Below are 15,363 nucleotides of genomic sequence, written 5' to 3'. Positions count from 1 at the left end.
AAAACGTGGCATCATAGCCAAGTTTATCCCTAACATTTGTCTCGCTAAACTTCCAACAATTTCATATGTTTACAAAATGTTATGTACACACCAAAATATACGTTGCAGCAATTTCCATCTACATGAGAAAACTCGTTTACATCCTGGTGTATTTGTTTCTTTAGTAAAGAACAATCATCACATAGATGTTGCTCATTGATGCATGAAATCACTTGTTTTTGAGTTCATATTGTTGCCAACACTAACTTGCACTTCTAAGGTTCCTAGATGCAATCTCAAACACTACCTAAGTCATGTGTGCACACATTTCCACTACGTTTGTTTTTTCTTGGCATCCTACTTGAACTAAATTTTCAGACTCACATTCCTGTAAAATTCAAGTAGAAAAAAATCATAATACACGTTATTCCAAACAGGCATTAAACCAAATATTCGATTCGAGCACACATTTTTGGACTACAAACCTGAATATCTAGTGGTTCCATCCTTAAACACTAGTCATATCAACATAAAAGAGGCTTCTCCACATCGTACTCGCTTTCTTCTGAGTTATTGTTGTCATCGATGGAAAAACCTTCATTCCCTTTCGCCCAGAGCACGAAATAGAGACCGGTGAACATGAGACACATACCTGCAAGACTGGAATTCAAAAGGGTCTGTCACCATAGTGTCCAGAAAATTTTCAATCATATTTTCTTGATTGGGATTGAGTACAGATTGAATATATATACCTTCCTATGCTAATGGATTCTCCCAAAGTTATTACTGATAGCGCGACAGAAACGACCGTAGCAAGGGGGTTAAATATAGACACCATGACAGGACCTCTTTTCTTCATTGCCCATGCATTGAAGCTCACACACATTCCACTCACACTGCCTACCTGTTTTCATTCAATAGTTAACTGATTATTGAAGGAGCAAGGATGTTTATGTGTCACTTGTCAACAATTGACCACGAATTCGCAGAAAGGAAATGGTTGTGACAATGAATGATAAGCAACATGGAATTACCAAAATGGAGTAGCCAATGAGTTGTTGAATAGTTAGCAAAGGCCATCCGGTATCCCATCCATTATCTCCAATCATCTGAACCATGGTAGTAAGAACCACACCTATGAGTGATGTTATTGCACAGAAGGATATCGGGGCCGGAAAATCACGTAAAGTTGTTGCCTGAAACGTGTAGGACAAAGGTTACTATCTATCTTTCTCCTGATATAATGTGTTCACGCTTCGACATACTTGTAAAACAACTTGACTTGACAACACAAAAATAGCTGCAATTAGATACATGCAACCGATCAAGGTTTGCTCGTCATAAATGTCATTAGGTGGTGAAGACGAATTCGAGACTAGAGACTCCTTTGCAGATGCATATTTCACCGTACTTTGCATCAGACTCATTAAAAGTGCTCCAACAACACAGACTAAAGTCCCTGCAATCTTGGCTCTGCTGTATATGCTTGCCAACTCTATTTTCTCTAATCTGCAATGGCTTTCAACCTTTATTAGAAAATGGAGGATTCAAATGTTTATCTTTTTCATGATTAATTAGGCTGCTTTAGATTATAAATATGGTTATCATGGGGAGAAATGGGATTGACCTGAAAGCCCAGGCAATACAAAAAATTAGTCCTGGTGCAAGATTTGGCATTGCTGTGGCCATAGCTGGTGAAGTGAGACTGACACCTTTTATGAACAAAGACTGAAATACAGTCACACTGAAAACACAAACAAAGATTGGCATTATACAGCATCTGTGAAAGCATAAAATTACATAATACTTCACCAACTTATGAGTCGTATAGGATCACATATTATGTTAATCGAGCTTTTGGAATGAATTGTTTCTAATTCTAGCATGGTACAATATCATACACTATGCGTATTTCTCCTTGTATATTTTCTACAATTAGGACTTTAGTTGCCAAGCGTCTGACCATTACATATATGTTCGTTTACAATTTGTAAATTTAATTGTGGGTGGAACTGTCTATATTTCTTGGGTTAATGAGATGTTATCATTAGGGTAGTTCATATCTAAGATATGAGTAATATTATGTTGAACATGGCAAAACATGCGAGTGATATTAATGTGTACTAGGTTAGAGGATGCAGCACTAATAAATGAAAAATATGGGAAGATCACGTGTACCTACCCTCCAAAAGAAAGTAAAACAAGTTGAATCCATAACTTGACACTGAATTTGGCCGGCCAGTGCTTCCTGCAACATCAACATATATAATCCAATATCATTATTTAAAGCATTTAATTATTTTTTCTTTTCAACTAAAATCATATTTCTGAATAAAAAAAAGCATCTCATCAATGAAAATATTGTGTATCATCTTACATCGTTGGATATATTAAAACACACACAAATTTGGCGCAAAATTCAGACAAAACAGAACAAGAAACAAATGGACTTGCCTTTCAAAGAAGATGGCTAGAGGAGATAGTAACACAAATGTGGCAAATGTAGAAAAAATGATGAGAAAAGAAGGCTGAAACCCAAGTTTCAACAGATAACTCAGCAAAATCGAGTTCCCAGCATACATGAACTGGACTATAACCAATCCCACAATTATACCAACATCTTCGATCCACGGCAATCTCTTCCAGTTGCCCATCATTTTTTAATCAATCCTCCTTGATGAATCTTGCTTGCATGCCTTATTATTTAAAAACTCTCTCTTTTTAAAATCTTGTAACAATCAACCAACAATTTTGGCAAAGATATATCTCCTGCTTGTACAAATGAACCAACTTTTCAACAATTCTTTTCCTTTTGGGATATCTCAGTCACTTTCTTGAGATATGGGGATGTCTTCATTTTTCTTGCAAAGCCATTCTCATAATAAGTATATTTCTTTTATGATTCATTAAGAAGCACGCAAAGATATCTCCAGAAACGGAAGGTAATTTTGAAATATGGAAGCCAAGAAGCAAAAAATGAATGGAAGGTTGAGGGTATGAAGTTTTTGAACTATGAAAGCCAAGAAGTAAAAAATGAATGGAAGGTTGAGGGTGTGAAGTTTTTGAACTATGAAAGCCAACAAAATACAAATGGTTTAAGTTTTAACCTCTCTTTACGGAGCAAAGCAAGGATTCCCTATAATGTTGGAGCAAATCTCTCCCTCCCCTTCTCACTTATTTATAGATACAATACAATAATGGGCCATTTATAATGGTATCACTTTTATGTCCCAAAAATTAAAAATAATGTCAAGATACAAGAGTGAATATTTTAGAATCCCTTAAAACACACTATTTGTGCTTGTATAGAATTTCTTGGAATACCTATATGGCTATATAAAGTAAAGTAAGATCATTTTAAAAATAATATTTTTCCTTTAGAAAAAATAAATAGCTATCATAACACAATTCTCTTAAACATAAAAAAAAATAAGATTTGGATCCTCTGCTGTCAGCACCTCGTGTCGTCTTGTTTTTTTGTTTAAAATGAAATGTTCGCTCGAACATCTTTTGAACAGCAGAGTCCTGATTCAAAAAAAAAAATAATGCAAAATTCATTATTTTCAATAAAATGTTAGTAACCTCACAAAAATAGAACATCGTTTGGACAGCAGAGTCCTGATTCAAAAAAAAATAATGCAAAATTCATTATTTTTAACAAAATGTTAATAACCTCACAAAAATAGATATTAGTGTCACAAAATTATCTCATAATCTCGTGAGGTTTACGTGACATAATCAATTTTGAATATTTGGATTTAGTTGAAGATATTACGACAGGTAAAAGTGGGAAATAAAACCATCTCAAATTCATAATGTGATGCTAGAAATTTTATTCTCAAATTATCCATCATTTATCCGTGGAATGGAATCAAAGCAGACAGCAGAACTTTTCCTGCTGTTCTTGAAAGACAATCCACCACATGGATCAGTCCCATATTGTACACGGATTCTTCGGGTGCTTTAATCTCAGATATGGCCGTAACAAATGCCTTTGAAGCCAAATATATCTAGCGTAATCTATTCGATCCGTGCTTGTACTAATACTGGTCTCTTTTCTCATGGCCAACAGCTTCATTGCCACATTCTGAAATCTGGGTTCGATTCCGATGTATTTGTCTCCACGGATTTGATTAATTTATATGTCAAGTTTAACCGCGTAAATGATGCCCACGATTTGTTTGTTGAAATTCCTGATCCAACTGTGGTTTCTTGGAATTCGTTAATTTCCGGGTATGTGAATCATGGGCAGTTTCGAAAAGCTTTAAAGGTGTTTACTCAGTTAGAGAACTCCAATGTTTTCGCAGATTCGTATTCGTTTACTGCTGCTTTATCCGCTTGTGGACAACTGAGCCTAGTGCAGGTGGGAAGATCAGTGCATTCTAAGATTGTGAAGTACGGTGTGGGGTGCAGTGTTTTTGTTGCTAATTGCTTGATTAACATGTATGGAAAGTGTGGTTTCACCATGGAGGCGACATCGGTTTTCCAAGAAATGGTTGAGAAGGATAATATTTCTTGGAATTCTGTTATTGCAGCAAATGCTAGAAATGGGAAACTTCAACAGGCATACGCTTTTCTACTTCAGATGCCAGAACCTGATACAATCTCGTACAATGAACTGATTGATGGCATTGCGCGGTATGAAGATATAGAAGATGCTATTACTGTGTTATCAAAAATGCGAGACCCAAATTCATCTTCATGGAATTCGATAATAACAGGGTATGTGAACCGAGAAAGAGGCAGGGAAGCTCTGGACTTCTTCTGCAAAATGAATTTGAGTGGTGTCCGTATGGATGAATTCACGTTCTCAAGTATCTTGAGTGGCACTGCGAGGTTGTCTGCGACTGCATGGGGTAGTTTGATACACGGGTGTGTGTTGAAACATGGTTTAGATGGATATATTGTTGTTGGTAGTGCTCTGATTGACATGTATTTTAAGTGTGGTCAGATAGCGGAAGCGGAAAAATCATTTCATTCACTTCCAGAAAAGAATTTGGTTACATGGAATGCAATGATATCGGGATATGCTCACAATGGTAACTTCAGAATGGTGATTAATCTCTTCGAGAAGTTGAAAACAATCAGAAATCTGCAGCCCGATGAAATTACTTTTCTTAATGTATTTTCAGCGTGTTGGCATATTAGGGTCCCCCTGAAGGTAGCATATCATTTCTTTGAATCCATGATCAATGAATATATGATCAAGCCTACGCCAGAGCACTGTTCTTTAATGATAAGGCTCCTAGGGCAAGAAGGACACTTAAACAAGGCGGAGGATATGATTAAAGAACTGGGATATAGTTCCTGTGGAATGGTTTGGAAAGCATTGCTCAGTGCTTGTGTCACCTGTGGGAACCTAGAAGTGGCAGAGGTGGCTGCTGCAAGAGTTATCAAGTTGGAGAGTGATAACGAGTTTGTTTATGTGATGATGTCTAACGTCTATGCCTCCAATGGAAAATGGGGTGATGCTTGTGGCGTGAGGGACATGATGAAACAGAGAATGGTGACGAAGGAAGCTGGCTGTAGCTGGATAGAAGTTGAAGATGTGATCCAACATCCTCAATGATGTAATATGCAGATTTTATTTATGCTAATATGTACAAGATCTTCCCGAGGAAACCTGTTATGGTTCCACATTCTGGGATATAAGCTTGTGAGAGGCTATTTTTTTGGGTTTGAACCATTATGTTGTGCTTACATTAGTAAGACGAGATCGTGGAAGGCCACACGGTTCTCGAAGTTCGATTCTTGCAGGGACTTGGATCTCTCTTTGTGTCAGATCACTATGATCATGGTGTGAATGCAGAGTAAGGAGGGGTTTTAAAGATGATGCGGGCGAAATAATTATGTCCCTATTCAGCAAATAAAATAGGAAGTCGTACGTCCTCCTGGTCTTCTGCTTCTTCGATCACCTGAAAAAGTCGCACGTCTTCCTTTTGGACTGTCACCTGATTCACGAAGACACGTTAGAGGCGCCGGGTGGTTATCCGGCGAAAACCCTCCGACGCTCAAGTCAGCGATCACCTCCACAAAATAGGAGAGCAGAGAGCTTTTGTAGGCTCAAGAGTTACTTACCATGAAATGAAGAGATTCACTCCTATTTATAGGCAAAATTGAGCTAAATTGCACACTAACCCTCCTAGGCTCAAAAAATGCAATTTAATCACACAGGACTACAAAATTAAGAATTAGTCATTTAAAAATATTATTCTCGCAGATTGACCCACTCTATTAATTTATATATAAAAGTATATTAAAAAAATATACTTATACCCATCATAGGCCCCTTACTCTTGAGTAGCTACAATTTTACTGAAGATGGTCGAGAGTACGCTATTACTATTATTTACTTTCTCCCTTTTTTTTTTTTTTTTTTTATTTTGTACTGAGAGTGCAATATTTTCACTTTACACTCACTTACATCATAAAACACCTTTCTCTTAGGGTTTCACGTGGCCACTATAAAAAGATAGTGTACCTCAATTCTTTATTATATTGTTTTTTCCCAAAATGGCAGGTAGCATTCTTGCTTTCTTCCTCCGTTTACGCATTCTTTATATTTTATATCCATTCTGCTTGATACAAATTTGTGTTTCTTTGTCTCCTTCTTTTCTCTTTTTTTGTTTTTTGTTTCACGCTCTGCTCCTCTTGTTTGCTTTTTTTTTTTCCACCACGTCGATTACAACCTATCAAAGGTGAGTTGCCAATCGATTTCAGGTGGATGTGTTTGCGCGAAGTTTTTATTTGCATTTCTTGGTGGTTTCTCCACTATTTTTCTTCGGCACTTTTCTTCTTCCCTGTTTTTTTTTTTTTTGTTTTTCCTTCATCCATGGCGTCGATTATAACCGATTAGATGCGAGGAGCTAATAAATTTCAGGTGGATGTGCTCACGCGAAGATATCATTTGTGCTTCTTGGTGGTCTCTCCACTATTCTTGTTGTTACTCATCTCTGCTTCCCCTCTTTTCTCTGTTTTTCTTCATATTTTTTTTTGTTCGAGATTTCGAAGGAGGCAGAGGGATGGCTGGGGCCATGGGTGGTGATTGGTGCGTGATGGCGATGCTAGCGCGACGATGGCAATGGCTCGTGGGGTTAAGCTCATGAAGTGGTGAGGATAGTGACGGCTCGGGATTGGGAATGGTGTTCTTGTGCATCGGCTGGGGCCGTGTGGAGATTGGGATGGTGGCTGGTGGAGGCATGATGGCGATGGGGTTGTTGGTGTGGGCATGAGCAACGGCGTGTTGCTAAGCTGAGCGAGCGTCGCTCTTTAGTCGCTGGCGGAGGTAGTGCGGAGAAGGTGTTGCGATTGCATCAATGAGAGGGATGCGATGTTGGGTTGTTGCAGGAGGTGGGCGGATGGTGTTGCTTCTGCGGAGAGCTGGTGTATGTATGAGATGAGGTGGGGCTGGTACGGCGCGTCGGCCGGAGTGGAGTGCTGCTTGCGTGCATTAGGGTGATGGATGGTGATAAGGGCAGCGGCATGCTGCTGTATTGTTTTGACGGAGAAGGGGCAGCGGTGGGCTGGTGGAGGCGGTTGTGTGGATGAGCGGGCATCGCTCCTTGTGTTAGATGGGAGGTGATTGAGCGGGTGTCGCTCATTTTGGTGCATGGCGTTTTGCGAAGGGGAGCGGGAGTCGCTCATGACGGAGTTTTGACTGAAAAGCGGGTGTCGCTTATTTACTGTTTTGACGAAGATGGGAGAAAAAAGAGCGGGCGTCACTCTCTTGGTTGTTGTTACTGTACTTATGTGTTATGCAATTAATTTTCTGTTTATTGACTGTATATTTGTTTATGTATATATGTTTCATGTTTATGCATTAATTATTTTTGAGAAATATCTTCAAAGAAGAATCTCAAATATACAAAATTTAATTCGTGAGATCCTCGCAAAATTACGTAGGATGCGGCATTAATTATTTTTGAGAAATATCTTCAAAGAAGAATCTCAAATATACAAAATTTAATTCGTGAGATCCTCGCAAAATTACGTAGGATGCGGCAGAGGGAAAGAATATTCCTTATTAATGTCTCTGCGTGAATCCCAGACTGAGTCCAATCATAGCCCTGATTCTGAGCGATACACTGAAATTGAATTGCCGGCTTATAGTCCCAGCTCAGGTGTAGGTATCGTCAATTTGAGTAATTCTGTCACACTTGACGTTGCGTCGGCATCATTACAGAGCCCAAAGCCTGTCGATTTTAATCTTGAGCCCGACCTTGATTCTTCTAGCGAGTCAGACAGTGATGGGATTCCTGGTGAGACGGTGTCCCATCCTTTGTCTCGTGAAAGCGTTTCTTACGTGTGCCGCTGCAAAGGAATACCCAGATCTTGCGACATTATAGTTCCGTGCCCTGGTGACTCTCGTCACTCTCCGCCTGCTGGTTTTTTCACAGTTTATGTTGAACACTTAAACAGCGGTTTCTCAATTCCTCCATGCCCTGTCCTGATAGGGTTAATAAAAACCTTAGGTGTTAGTCTCAGTCAGTTGACTCCTAATGCCCTTCTGTATTTTTTTCGGATTTCGACATCAAGTGGGTGCTTTTGAATTGGATCCAAGCCTGGATTTATTTCATGCACTTTTTTCAGCTCGTCCCACGAAACCGGACTCTGATATATATTTCCAGCCCCGTCCGAAGTGTAGGTTCTTACGTAAACTTCGATCTCACCGAGGTGCTTGGAAGTCAGACTTCTTTTATGCTAAAGATTGCGGGTGGGGGGTGCCCGTGGATTGGAGCTCTGGGCTTACTATAATAAAGAATAAAGGATCTATTCTTGAGCTTCAATCACAGTGTCGGTCTCTGGGGCTCTTTAACGAAAATTTTGACCCTCGGTGTTTAGTTAGTGCTGGTATTATTTAGGTCTTTTGCGTGTGTAATCATTTACTTGTTGTATTTACTATTTATATTTGTTTGGCTCTGAACACATTTTTATTTTTATTTTTTATATGTATGCAATCTCCCTTACAGGTAACCAGATTGACCTGAGTAAGCTCCGTCATCGGGAGAATACCTCCGGCCGCCCTCTTCCTTGGAGTGGGCCGAATCACAAGGGGAATGGGAGAGATGTATCTGATCGTGTTGGTGCGTCAGTTCCCCGTGGTGGAGAGAGCCGAGGCGTGGTATCGCGGGGACGCCAGGGCCATAGTATCCCTTCCTTTCCTGATGAGAGATCTTCGGGTGCTGGTGCTGTTGAGCACCGGAGGGGGGCAGGCAAGAGGCCGATGGAGGAGGGTAAAAAAGGGGGTGAAGTCCTTCCTGCTGATCCTGCGAAGAAACTTCGGGAGGCTTCATCCTCTTCGGTGAGGAAAGCGAGATCACACCCCTTGCTTCTTGACGGGGTGAATAGTGATGGTGCAGAGTCCTTCTGGGACTCTAGTGATTTTGAGATTGGCCTTAGGCGGGGGGCCAAGGTAGTAGGGGATCATGATTTGAACCATTTGATCCCTCGATCTTCTTCGATCCTACACCACTCTATTGCCCTTGGCTCTTGTCAGGTATTCTTGAAGAGTTTATTTTTCTTATCTTGATATTATCAATAAGGTTCTTATTTATTTTTCTCTATTGGCTTCAGATTTTGTCCGCTGTACGAGCTCTGGAGGCTTGAGAAGACAAGGCTCGGGCTGACGAGGCTAAGATTCTGAAGGAGTTGGCCAAACTGAAGGAAGATGTTGTTCGCCTTGAAGCTTTGGAGGTTAGGGCGAAGGAAGAGATTCTCCGTTTGGGAGGGGAGAATGCTAGCATTAAGGAAGAACTCCGTCAGTGGCCGAAGAAGCTTGGTGTGAAGGAAAAGGAGGGGGAGCTTCTTCGTTCTGAACTTAGTGCTCTTTATGAGAGGCACTATACTGAGGTGCAGACTGGAGCTGGGTTTTTGTCCTCCCCTCCGGGGTTGCAGTTGCAGAGGAGTTTGGAGGAGAGGGCTGTTGAATCGTTTTGCACCTCCGCTGCTTTTGAGGAGGAAGTTTTTCGGCGTGCCTATGCGATTCATGATGAGTTGATACTTGAGAGCCGCCGGATTCTTCGCGAGCAGCATGTTTCGGAGAATGTGGTCAAGATGATTGGCCCTGGTTTTCCAGATTCGGACATGGGACCGACTGATATGCCGAGGGTAGCTGCGCCCCTTGATGATTTTGGTGACTTCGAGATTATAGAGGCTTTGAACTCCCTCCAGGGAGATGATGCTCCTGGTGTTCCATGATATTTATTTCATGTGTAGAGAGTTGTCATTTAAACGATTTTGCGTTTTTTGGAATTTCTATTATAGTCTCTTTCCAGCTCCTGCGAGAGCGATATTCCGATGTTTTTATACTTTGTGTCTATTTTTGGAGCTGGTTTTTGTTATACTTTGCTATATATCTTGGTTTATTCTATGCTTGCTTCGAAATATTTCCTTATTGTTATACTCTCGCTAGTACTTGGGAATTGAACAGGTTCCCAAGGTTTGTCGTGTCTCTTGGAAAAGCGTACACCTACCTCATGGGTGGTGGGGGCTTCCTATTCGTCTTGACCTCTTACAGTGTCAAAGTACCTTAGCTGGGCTGGTCAGGCCTCTTATGCTTTAGGTGACTTGTTTTTTGACGACCAGGGTTTAGTGACGATTAAAAATGCTTTAAGTACATGAATAAACATGCATGATTTGATCATGTAGTTTTGTGAAGGGAGAAAGCATGATGCGATGCTTTTACGAAAATTTTTATTAATATGAAAACGTATTACAACTACGGAACTATTACTCTTGTTGCTTATCTAAAAAGGAAAAGCAGCTATGAGTTACTGAAAATATTTCTTTAAGTTTGCCACATTCCATGTTCTAGGCAACACCTTCCCGTTCGAATGCTGAAGGCGATAAGCTCCTTCTCGGGCGATTTTGATTACTTTATATGGTCATTCCCACTTTGGATCCAGCTTTCCTACGGGGTGTAGGACATCTGCTCTTCTCATTACCAGGTCTCCCACCTGGAAAGTTCGTTGTTTTATTCGGTGGTCATATGCCCTTGACATCCGTGCTCTCTGCCTTGCGGCTCGTACTGATGCCCCTTCTCTAAGCTCCTCAATAAGGTCTAGAGATGCCCGTAAATCCTGCTCGTTTCCCTCTGCATTGTAATGCTTTATCCTTAGTGATTCTTCTCCGATTTCTGCAGGGGCAATGGCTTCGGCCCCATAGGCCAGGCTGAACGGAGATTCTCCTGTCGAGCTTCGCGGAGTGGTCCTGTATGCCCACATGACACTAGGTAGTTCGTCAGCCCATTTTCCCTTGGCCTCCCCAATTCGAGTCTTGATATGTTGCAGGATAGTTCGATTGGTTACTTCGGTCTGTCCGTTGGCTTGTGGATGCCCGACGGAAGTTAAGAATTGTTGGATGGACAGTCCTAGGCACCATTCCCTCAACTTGGCACCGGAAAACTGAGTGTCGTTGTCAAACACTAGTGCTCGCGGAATTCCGAATCGGCAAACTATATTTTTCCATAGAAAATTAATCAGCTCTCTCTCAGAAATTTTCGCAAGTGGCTCTGCTTCGACCCATTTAGTAAAGTAGTCGACAGCTACGATGAGAAACTTTCTTTGCCCTGCAGCGAGAGGAAAAGGCCCTACTAGGTCCACTCCCCATTGAGCAAAAGGCAATGGGATTTCGAGTGGTTGAAGCGGTATTGCTGGTAGATGCTGAAGATTAGCATGTTCTTGACACGGCCTACATCATTTTACTAGCTCGAGCGCATCTTGCCTCATCGTAGGCCAAAAGTATCCTTGTCGGAGTGCTTTTCCTGCCAACGCTTTGCCTCCCAAATGGTTTCCACAAATTCCTTCGTGGATTTCCCTGAGTACGTAGTCTGCCTGAGCAGGTGCAAGACATTTCAAGTATGGCTGAGAGTACCCCCTCTTGTACAGTTCTCCGTCTATTAAAGTGAATCGAGCGGCTCTTACCCTAAGCTTTCTTGCTTTGTCCTGCTCTGGGGGACGTTCTCCTTCTGACAGGTACTTGATGATTTCATCCTTCCAACTTGGCTCACCCTGGTTTGCACACAGGATGTTAAGACTTCCAGTTCCTTTTCCCTTTTTATCACACGTGATGAACGTAATTGTCCTGCTATTAATTCCTGTCGCGGAGCTGCCGAATTTGGTTAGTTGATCTGCTATTTCATTTTCAGCTCGAGGAATTTGTTTGATTTCAAAATTCTCTAAACGAACAAAAAGGTCCTTCACTTTTGATAAGTACTCCTTCATACTATCTTCCTTGGCTTCATAGTTCCCTTGAACTTGATTGACTATGAGTTGTGAATCGCTATAGGCGATCAGCTTTCCAGCCCCTGCCGCTAAAGCCAGCTCTATTCCCATGATAAGTGCTTCGTATTCTGCTTCATTGTTTGATGTTGGAAACTGAAATTTGATGGCATACTGGAACTGATCTCCCTGTGGACTCTCTACTAACACTCCTGCTCCACTCCCTCCAGACGTGGAGGATCCATCTACGTGGATCGCCCAAGTGGGAGCTGAAACTCCTGCGCCATTGGTTTCCATTTCTACTATGAAGTCTGCTAGAACTTGTGCTTTAATGGCGGGGCGCGGCTGATATTCAATCCCATACTCACTTAGCTCGACGGCCCATTTGGTCATCCTTCCAGATGTCTCTGGACTGGACAATATTATCTTCAAAGGGTGATTTGTTAGTGCGACCACCTGGTGGGATAAAAAGTAGGGACGCAGCTTTCTTCCTGCCACTACTAATGCTAAGGCCAACTTCTCGATGTTAGTGTATCGGAGCTCGGCGTCTTGCAGTACTTTGCTTATGTAGTACACGGGTTTATGTTCTCGTTCCCTGTCCACTGTCAGAACTGCGCTGATTGATTCAGTCGATATTGCCAAGTAGAGTAAAAGGGTATCTCCGTCTCTTGGTTTCACGAGCAATGGTGATGCTGCTAAGTACTATTTTAAGTCTTCGAAAGCATGCTGACACTCTTCGGTCCAACGAAAACCTTTTCCCTGCCTTAGGACTTTGAAGAATGGCAACCCTCTGTCAGCCGATCTGGAAATAAAACGGTTCAAGGCGGCCATCCTTCCTGCTAACTCCTGTTGGAGAACGCGGCGATCAGATCAATCAGGATTGATACCCGGTGCAGCGGAAGTTTAAAAATTTTATATGGAACGATTCCATAATGGGTATCAACCTTACGATTAAATTGTGTGTGTAAAAATTAAATAACGATTATAAAATTTTTACCTCCAATCTCGAAGCGAGATTATGGACACCAACAGATTTCTCTGCTCTTGTTGTATATCCCTGGAACTGATGGACGAACTGTTCTTCAATCAGGTCTACGAACGGATATTTAATCCCTCTGATAGATTGCACTAGAAAATCTATCAGAAGTTTCTACGAAGATATTAACGAATTTGATCCGTTAAACCAGACTGTAATTCAAAATTCACAGACTGGATTTTACCGAGCAGAGGGGGGAGGGGGGCGGCCACTACTGAGAGAAAATCACTAGGTTTTCGAAAATTTGTGACCTGTTGTGTGTAATTTCTGTACTGCAATAACTTATTTATAATGTAGGCCACTAACAGCTTAGGGCCCATTAGTCATACGTTCAAGCCCGACAAGCAAAGCCCGCATGTTCAGAAATTAATATAGAATTCATCGTGACTCCGATTGATAAACCGATTTCACCAATGTGCACAGAAACCATTTCTGCACCTTTTAAAGTCAAGATAAATTTTTCTGAATCCGAATTCAGTGATTTCCAAAAATGCCCATCCCTATGTCATTTTAGGAAATCTTACTCCTCTACTCTTAAATAAGAAGTCCAACTTCTTTGTTCATTAAATTTAACTCTTTAAATTTAACTATCTCAACGGGGATTAAAAAATCCATTACTCTGTGTGACCCTCAATGGTTCAGGGATACAGCTAGCCGTGGGCTCACAACTCCTTGTGACTCGGAACAACAATTTCCGACTTGCCCATCGAATCATGGTAAGAGCGCCTAGCAACATCGCCCCATGATTCCCTAGGTATCACTGATAGTGCCTGCAAGAACCAATATATTTTGGTTAGCGTACATTACGGTCCCTTCATCCATATATCCCGATCGAATCAACAACCATTGGTATATCGAGAGTCGTTCGAGATTCGATAACTATGCAATACATCTTGAAGATCAAATAGTGACATCGCATGTGTTACTAAGAAACCATTTCTTAAAACACATCATGTACTCTGGCCAGAGATTCGTCACACTAATATCTCCTCAGATCGCATAGGATATCCACACTCGCAAGTATGTGATGAATCCTTGACAACAAAGCATCGACTCCTATATGTGTTGTAACTGTACCCAATCCCGACACCTGATGACCCTAATAGAGTCGGTAAACGAGTCAAAGCACAGTACTAGCATATAGAGTCTCAATGATGTTTCAAGTAGTAAGGACTAATGGTGTACAACCAAAACCGCGGACTTTATCCACTCGATAAGTGATAACCACTTGGAAAGTCCGGATAGGGTAGTTCGATCATTCATCATATGAATATCCATTTGCATGCTTCGAACATCTCTATGTTCCTTACCAATGAAACGTGGTACTCTGCATCGCAAATGCTAGTCTTAAACTCGAGCGATCCTTATCCTTATTATCGGACGGCTCAATCGACTAGGAACAGTTTAGAATATACAGTGACTATAAGATGTGTTTCATGATAGACATCCCCATGTTCTACCACATCTTACATACACTATAGTATATTCAAGGTCTTTATCAAAACAACAATAGTATATCACAATATAACAATATGAAGAAAGATAAAGTCATTGCCATTAATAAAAGTGTAAATTATATTAAACAAAAGATTGTTTATACAAAGAGTCATCAAAGCCCTTAGCCACAAGTTGGCTCACCGGGCACCCACTCTTTCAACTCCTGCATCCCTTTTATGCTCTTGGGGGGCGCCATGCTTAGGATTGCTTTAATTTTCTCAGGGTTCGCCTCTATTTCTCGCTAGGAAACCATGTATCCTAAGAATTTTCCTCCTCGAACCCCAAAAGAACATTTTTCGGGGTTTAACTTCATTTTGTATTTCCTCAATATCTCAAAACATTCTTTGAGATCTTCCACATGCTTGAGAGCTATAACGCTTTTTATCAACATATCATCGATATAGACCTCCATACTCCGCCCGATCAATTTCTCGAACATTTTGTTTACCAATCTTTGATACGTGGCCCCAGCATTTTTCAATCCAAAAGGCATTACTTCATAGCAATAGATACCTTGATCAGTAATGAAGCTTGCTTTTTCTTGATCTTCAGGAGCTAAACCTATCTGATTATACCCTTGGTAAGCATCCAAAAAACTGAGCAACTCACATCCGGCGGTGGAATCAACCAACA

General features: G+C 41.1%; 3 protein-coding genes across 3 annotated transcripts; 2 read left to right on the top strand and 1 right to left on the bottom strand.

The window, feature by feature from the left end:
* Positions 1-52: 52 nt before the first annotated feature.
* LOC140875891 (WAT1-related protein At5g47470) lies at positions 53-2,952 on the bottom strand. The gene is made up of 8 exons (XM_073279716.1): positions 2,430-2,952; positions 2,162-2,223; positions 1,607-1,723; positions 1,245-1,488; positions 1,014-1,175; positions 732-883; positions 465-639; positions 53-367 (listed from the first exon to the last, which is right to left on the bottom strand). The coding sequence occupies exons 1-7, from the start codon at positions 2,634-2,636 to the stop codon at positions 504-506; spliced, it is 1,080 nt and encodes a 359-aa protein (XP_073135817.1). The 5' UTR covers positions 2,637-2,952; the 3' UTR covers positions 53-367; positions 465-503.
* An 807-nt stretch (positions 2,953-3,759) lies between these two features.
* On the top strand, positions 3,760-6,686 carry LOC140875017 (putative pentatricopeptide repeat-containing protein At5g47460). Its single transcript, XM_073278527.1, has one exon. The coding sequence runs from the start codon at positions 3,968-3,970 to the stop codon at positions 5,546-5,548; it is 1,581 nt and encodes a 526-aa protein (XP_073134628.1). The 5' UTR covers positions 3,760-3,967; the 3' UTR covers positions 5,549-6,686.
* A 1,238-nt stretch (positions 6,687-7,924) lies between these two features.
* On the top strand, positions 7,925-9,765 carry LOC140876500 (uncharacterized). The gene is made up of 2 exons (XM_073280481.1): positions 7,925-9,475; positions 9,553-9,765. The coding sequence occupies exons 1-2, from the start codon at positions 8,927-8,929 to the stop codon at positions 9,583-9,585; spliced, it is 582 nt and encodes a 193-aa protein (XP_073136582.1). The 5' UTR covers positions 7,925-8,926; the 3' UTR covers positions 9,586-9,765.
* The last annotated feature ends 5,598 nt before the right edge of the window (positions 9,766-15,363 follow it).

Source organism: Henckelia pumila, chromosome 1, assembly GCF_033568475.1.
Source record: "Henckelia pumila isolate YLH828 chromosome 1, ASM3356847v2, whole genome shotgun sequence".
Taxonomy (NCBI): Eukaryota; Viridiplantae; Streptophyta; class Magnoliopsida; order Lamiales; family Gesneriaceae; genus Henckelia; species Henckelia pumila.
This window is presented reverse-complemented; position numbering and strand designations above follow the sequence as displayed.

Bases quoted from the DNA above. Each gene is read 5' to 3' on its own strand.
- LOC140875891 (XM_073279716.1), bottom strand. From the start codon at position 2,636: ATGATGGGCAACTGGAAGAGATTGCCGTGGATCGAAGATGTTGGTATA. The intron at 1,489-1,606 runs GTCAATCCCATT...AAGCCATTGCAG, and splicing joins TGTATTGCCTGGGCTTTCAG to ATTAGAGAAAATAGAGTTGG. The intron at 884-1,013 runs GTAATTCCATGT...GAATGAAAACAG, and splicing joins TCATTGGCTACTCCATTTTG to GTAGGCAGTGTGAGTGGAAT.
- LOC140875017 (XM_073278527.1), top strand. From the start codon at position 3,968: ATGCCTTTGAAGCCAAATATATCTAGCGTAATCTATTCGATCCGTGCT.
- LOC140876500 (XM_073280481.1), top strand. From the start codon at position 8,927: ATGTATGCAATCTCCCTTACAGGTAACCAGATTGACCTGAGTAAGCTC. The intron at 9,476-9,552 runs GTATTCTTGAAG...TATTGGCTTCAG, and splicing joins TTGCCCTTGGCTCTTGTCAG to ATTTTGTCCGCTGTACGAGC.